Source organism: Pectinophora gossypiella, chromosome 17, assembly GCF_024362695.1.
Source record: "Pectinophora gossypiella chromosome 17, ilPecGoss1.1, whole genome shotgun sequence".
NCBI lineage: Eukaryota > Metazoa > Arthropoda > Insecta > Lepidoptera > Gelechiidae > Pectinophora > Pectinophora gossypiella.
Genome location: NC_065420.1, coordinates 14,953,902 through 14,959,920, shown reverse-complemented (window position 1 = coordinate 14,959,920; position 6,019 = coordinate 14,953,902). Strand labels below are relative to the sequence as shown.

At 35.4% G+C, this 6,019-nt stretch overlaps 2 protein-coding genes across 2 annotated transcripts; both read left to right on the top strand.

Moving 5' to 3' along the window:
• The first annotated feature begins 956 nt into the window (after positions 1-956).
• LOC126374740 (general odorant-binding protein 2-like) lies at positions 957-3,135 on the top strand. Its single transcript, XM_050021482.1, has 3 exons — positions 957-1,105; positions 1,546-1,726; positions 2,322-3,135. Exons 1-3 carry the CDS (start codon positions 986-988, stop codon positions 2,498-2,500), a joined length of 480 nt encoding a protein of 159 aa, XP_049877439.1. The 5' UTR covers positions 957-985; the 3' UTR covers positions 2,501-3,135.
• A 458-nt stretch (positions 3,136-3,593) lies between these two features.
• On the top strand, positions 3,594-6,019 carry LOC126374738 (pheromone-binding protein-like). Its single transcript, XM_050021479.1, has 3 exons — positions 3,594-4,134; positions 4,579-4,759; positions 5,123-6,019. The coding sequence occupies exons 1-3, from the start codon at positions 4,000-4,002 to the stop codon at positions 5,302-5,304; spliced, it is 498 nt and encodes a 165-aa protein (XP_049877436.1). The 5' UTR covers positions 3,594-3,999; the 3' UTR covers positions 5,305-6,019.

Sequence of the window (6,019 nt, the reverse complement as noted above, 5' to 3'; positions counted from 1 at the left end):
GTATCCGTCGAAAAGGAAAGGGACGGATGATTCACAGCTCTTAATTTTAGGAAGAATGAGTAAATTAATGTGTCGGGTTATTGACTGACGTAAAATTTTTAGACGGTTGGTTTAGATTTGTGCTTAAAATTGACGTGTGTTCCATAAATTTTATGCTTGTCGATTACCCGTCCCTTTCCTTTTCGGCGGATAAGAAAAGGACAGATATAACTTAAAATAAAATTAGATGGTATTTACAGGAATTAGCACCAATATCTTTCGATAATCATCGCATTTCTGAATTCAAACGAATGCTAATTTCCATGTTCATCAATTGTTAGATTTAATGTGTATCAGAATTTTTATTCAGAACTGAGGACTTTATTGTTGCTTTGTTCACGCGGAAATCAAAACAATACAACAATTAATTAAGTATTTCGTTCTGAATTCGAATTCTCAAACATGATAAATCTACCTGGTAATTGATGGCCTTATTGATGAACTTCTTTTTGAAGTACCTCACATAACATTAACTAGGTACTTGTACATATACAAAATTGTGACGTCATCAATAAACGTGGTTATTCTTCGTACTCTTTGTTACGTAATTCTTAAAAAAATCGTAAGAAGTCGAAACGAAACAATAGATTAATTTTTGATTATCTTAGACTAGCTTCTAAGTTATATTTAGAATTTATTTATTAACATTTTATAATTTATGTTTTATCTAACTTTGTTGTTTATAATGTCTTTGATTTTTTGTTACAAACTTAATTACTTAATTACTTTTACCATAGGTATATTGGTGTGCATTGCAAATTAAATCAGCAGAGATTGTTAATCAGATTTCCATCTGCACAGCTCCATATTTCCGGAAGACTAAGTTTGAACCGACGTCTCTATTTACCAACATAATTATGTACAATAAGTGGATAAAAAAAAGTTTTTCTTAGATATAACGCGGTGGCGTACCGCAGGGAGCTATTGTAGGTCCACTGCTGTTGAAATGTTACGTTGGTTAGTGTGTGGTCTAGTGCTGGCTACTGCGAGGGTACGGGGCGATGCAGAGGTCATGAGCCATGTCACTGCTCACTTTGGAAAGGCTCTCGAAGAGTGCCGAGAGGAGGTAAGTTTACTTTCATATATTTTTTTATATATGTATATTGATATTAATAATAAATTAATTAAATTGAAGTTAATGAATTATACTTAAATGAATTAGAATGGTTGCATACTTTGCAGCGGCATCCCAATTATTCACAATGAAATGGTGTAATTATCTTACTTATCACGATAATTATGTAAAATTTTACTTGCGAATTAATACATCAAGCAATAATCTATCCGATATCTAACCTAGAGAGTTATTTGTTACATAATATACATAACGCTTTTTTTTTGCACTATTTTCTACATCGTTGGCTACAATATAGTAGTCAGGGGTTCATAAACCATTGGATTCGATTTCAAAATGGTATTCTAAGTATAAAAGAACGGTCGCTTTATTTAAAATATATATAAGTACTTAATTAACGCCAAATCTGTAGCTTGATTCGCTCTCTTCAGTCGGGGCTGACCCAGGAGATAATGGAGGAGTTCAAACACTTCTGGCGCGAAGACTTCGAGGTGGTGCACCGCGAGCTGGGCTGCGCCATCATCTGCATGTCCAACAAGTTCTCGTTGCTGCAGGAGGATTCGCGCATCCACCACATGAACATGCACGACTACGTCAAGAGCTTCCCTAACGGTAAAATCAGCTTATTATATTATCGAGCTTTGTTCGGACCTTGAATCTATCTGGAGGAGGATTTGTGATATAGGGGTAACAATAGATCTAAAAACGTTGCAGTTCTCACTGGGGCTGCTTCAGTACGAACCCTTTTATTAAGTAATAATACCTATTAACATAAATAAATAATATTGGTAGACTAAAAACTAAGTCTCTTGTATAACATGACGAATAGAAGCATAATACTGATAAAAATATGTCATTCAATACACTAGTTTAAGGTAAACCGGGTAGGGGTACGTATTAATTGTAAAAACCGGGCAATCTCATAAACAGTCAAACCCACGAACAGTTTAATAAAAGTTAAACAAAAGTTTTCTTGTATTTTTTGTAATAAAAATCTGGTTTAGAAAAGTAGAAAATCAGGCATGTGGTATAGTAGTGACACACGGATACAAAGGGCTTATCTTATAAGGACTCCGTATTTTTCTTTCAAAGTAAGGAATCCTTAAAGAAAATAATACTTACTAAAGGAAGTAAGGAAATAATCCTTTCGAAGAGGTCTACCTCAATAATTTAAACTACTACATTACCCCCATTTCCACATCTTCAGGTGAGATCCTATCAGCGAAGATGGTGGAGCTGATCCACAATTGTGAGAAGCAGTATGATGACTTGACGGACGACTGTGACCGCGTGGTGAAGGTGTCTGCATGCTTCAAGGCTGACGCTAAGAGAGACGGCATCGCGCCTGAGGTCACTATGATTGAAGCTGTCATGGAGAAGTACTAGCTGGAGGACACAGTCAAAATTGATAATTGGATGATGTGTGGTTGCTAAGCTCTGAAGTTGACTTTGTGTCTTGGAATCAATTGGGTAAATTGTGGCTAGAGTATTAATCACAACTGTTAACATAAAATGTGTGGCTCTTAGATTTTGGCATTATAAATACTATAGCCACGAGAGCCTATTTTATTTGTTTACAACGTTTATTGACAAGACATAAACAGTTATAAGTATAAAAATGGTAAGTACCTTAATTCTGGTCAATTTATTGAAAATATTAGCTTTGAATAATTTTCCATGAGAAATATCAACTTACAAATAGAACTGCTACTTAATTATCAATTAATTTTTACTAACATTATTTAACGTTTAACGTCACTTTGAGCTTAGGAAAGGGTTTAAATGAAGATATTGGCAACAAATAGATAGATTGTACAATACTGCACATAACTACCATTGTTAATTTTGACTAACGGATAAAGTAGATGTGATAGTATTCATTGTAGCTTTGGCTTTCACCTAATTGCGTATTTATTGTCACTTTGATAGTATCACGCTTTCTTTTTGAACTTGGACTTGTGTTATTGTATAAATGATACTGGTATATTTCATTCGTGCTGACTAAAAATGTAAAAAAAATAAATTTACTACCGAATTGACTACGAATTTATTAATTTGCTATGATCTACTTTCTTCTTTCTTCTATCTTTTGACTTTCTTTTCTTTTTTTCCCCCTCCGGTTGATTGAGGGGAGGCCTGTGCCCAGCAGTGGGACGTATATAGGCTGTTTATGTATGTTCTTTTTTTCCAGGGTTGATGAGGCTGGTATTCCACCTCACAACCCACACGATAAGAAGAAGAATATCTACTTTCTATAATTAAAACACATAAAATCGGATTCTTACCGCGTTCAATCCGGGATATGACACTCCCGATATTTCAACTTTTTTGCAAGTGCCTCAAGGCAGTAGTGCCTCACGGATGGCTGATGAAGTTGGAGTTAATTATGATAATAGCCGCGTAAACCTCAAACATACACTTTCTATGTTCTAAACCATTAGTAATAATGTTATACGATTCAAGCAGTTACGTGTGCTTAACTAACAATAAACGGAACTTCTTACCTCGATGTCTATTTATAACTTTTTGCCCGAGACGATGGAAAATTAAGTAAATTATTTTAAACAAATCCATGACTTGCTAAAATTCCGAGTGCAAATGATCGGCTAATTGCTAATTAAACGAAGCAAAGTTAACGAAACGATGATTAAGGATGATTCGCTGAATACGCTTATGATGATAAACCAGCCAGCTTAAACAGTAATTTAGCACTTGACGAATTAATTACCAACACACCTCTTCAATAGAAGTGACATATGACACGTGTAAATTAAGCAACACGTTTTTAACTGCATATAAAGAGAATGAACTAGTTTGCACATCACTATTTACTAGTATCACTAGCCATCCGCTAGTATCTACTAAGAGATTACCAAGGTACCAGGATGGCAGAAATGTGGAAGATATCAATGTTGGTGTTGGTGTACATGGCGATAGATTCGCGAGTGGAGACGTCACAGGATGTCATGAAGACCATGTCGATGAATTTCGCTAAAGCTTTGGATGCTTGTAAAAAGGAGGTAAGTGCTCATTGATGCTATATTACAAACACATTTATGTGTTATGTGTTGTTTATGTGTTTGTAAAGTTAACTTTAGTTAACTTTTTCTAATCTACGATGTGTTAACCTTAAAGTTTGAACAATTAAACAATATCATAGTCAAAACTAAGAAATACATGGGTTTCGTCGCCTTATAGTGAAGACCACGGGTCGTCGTTTGAAAAATCACATTCTGATTTAATTTTCTTCAACTTCGATTTATTTCGATCCGGGTAAAATGTATAAGTACCCCAAATTTTTACCTGAATTGAAACTAGAGTGTCTCCGTATCTGAAACTGCGAGGTTTTGTTAACAAAAATTACATCCGAAAGGCACTGACATGGTTTTCACTATAAAACGACGGTACAGACAAGAAAAACGACTCTAGAGTCCCTTTACTTTAAAACTCTTCCCACTGTCCAGATGGAACTCCCTGATTCCATCGACGTGGATTTCAATAACTTCTGGAAAGAAGACTATGAAATCAGCAATCGCTTCACCGGCTGCGCCATCATGTGTCTGTCTACCAAGCTGGACTTGGTCTCTCCCGACGGCTCGCTCCACCACGGCAACGCTCAGGAATTTGCCAAGAAACACGGCGCTGGTTAGTTATACCACACATATGTTATAGCTTTATACATCACATTCACAAGGCACAGGCCATCCCTCAGTCAATCGGTCCCAAAGATTCCGACTTGGCTTGATGTCTAATTCACGCTGCCGGAACCGATCATTTTAATTTTATTTAAATTAACCAAATTGTATGGGGTTTTCCACAATTATTTTTTTTTTATTTATAATAATGATATCGATTCTGGCATATATCAACTGCGCCAGTTTAAAAAATATCTTGAACTTGTCGTGAGTAAAGGACATCACTAATTTAGACGCCACAACCGGTGTTTTTGGCTAAAAATGTTTTTTATACTTCTTACATAAATCGTCAAAGTGTGATCTATATCTTCAGATGACGCGATGGCGAAGCAGCTGGTGGACTTGTTGCACGGCTGCGAGAAATCGGCGCCGGATAATGAGGATGGGTGTATGAAGGTGCTCGGCATCGCCAAGTGCTTCAAGACCGAGATACACAAGCTCAACTGGGCCCCCACGGTCGAGGTGGTGGTTGGAGAGATCCTATCAGAGGTTTAGGATGCCATGCATCTGAAGTTTTTTTTCATCTAAATTCCTTTATCAGCCGAGCAAGCAAGCAATGCAATGCAATACTAAGTGATCACTCTCAATTTGATTTCATTTAGCACTTTTCTATTCATATTTTTCTCATTAAGTACGTCTTATATGTATTAAGTATGTATCTAATTGTTTGTTATTCATTTTATTTTCAACGCACGCATCCTGTTATAAGAATATTTATTTCTATTTCGTTTATTTCATTTTATACAGTACCTCTTTTCTTCTTTTCAAAAATAAGATTTTATTCAGTTTTGTTTTTTCTATTAAAATATTAATACTAGAATAAATATGATACAAAAATGCAGTAGCAATTAAACTATTTCTGAACTCGGTTCACAGGGCATTTACCAAACTTGATTTTGTATTTTTTTAAAAGTAATATCTATAAAGTGATATATTTCGCCTTTCTTCGCACGTTACATATACGAAGAATTTTATGCAGAAAAAGGTTACCAAATTACTAAACAGATCTGGGGAATGGCTGATTTAATAAATATATTTATTAACCGTGACTTTTGTCGTGAACCATACATAATCATGTAAGGTCACGAATTATCTGAATTCTGAATCACATTCCAAAACTGAAGTGTGTCATAGTTATATGAAATACCTATGGGGCAAAATACCCACAAATGGGCAACGTGCCCATAGCTGTCTAAATATAGGGTAAAAA

Excerpts from the sequence above, each read along its gene's own strand:
- LOC126374740 (XM_050021482.1), top strand. The coding sequence starts at position 986 with ATGTTACGTTGGTTAGTGTGTGGTCTAGTGCTGGCTACTGCGAGGGTA. Across the intron at positions 1,106-1,545 it reads TCGAAGAGTGCCGAGAGGAG|TCGGGGCTGACCCAGGAGAT; the intron begins GTAAGTTTACTT and ends CGCTCTCTTCAG. Across the intron at positions 1,727-2,321 it reads CGTCAAGAGCTTCCCTAACG|GTGAGATCCTATCAGCGAAG; the intron begins GTAAAATCAGCT and ends CCACATCTTCAG.
- LOC126374738 (XM_050021479.1), top strand. The coding sequence starts at position 4,000 with ATGGCAGAAATGTGGAAGATATCAATGTTGGTGTTGGTGTACATGGCG. Across the intron at positions 4,135-4,578 it reads TGGATGCTTGTAAAAAGGAG|ATGGAACTCCCTGATTCCAT; the intron begins GTAAGTGCTCAT and ends CCCACTGTCCAG. Across the intron at positions 4,760-5,122 it reads TGCCAAGAAACACGGCGCTG|ATGACGCGATGGCGAAGCAG; the intron begins GTTAGTTATACC and ends CTATATCTTCAG.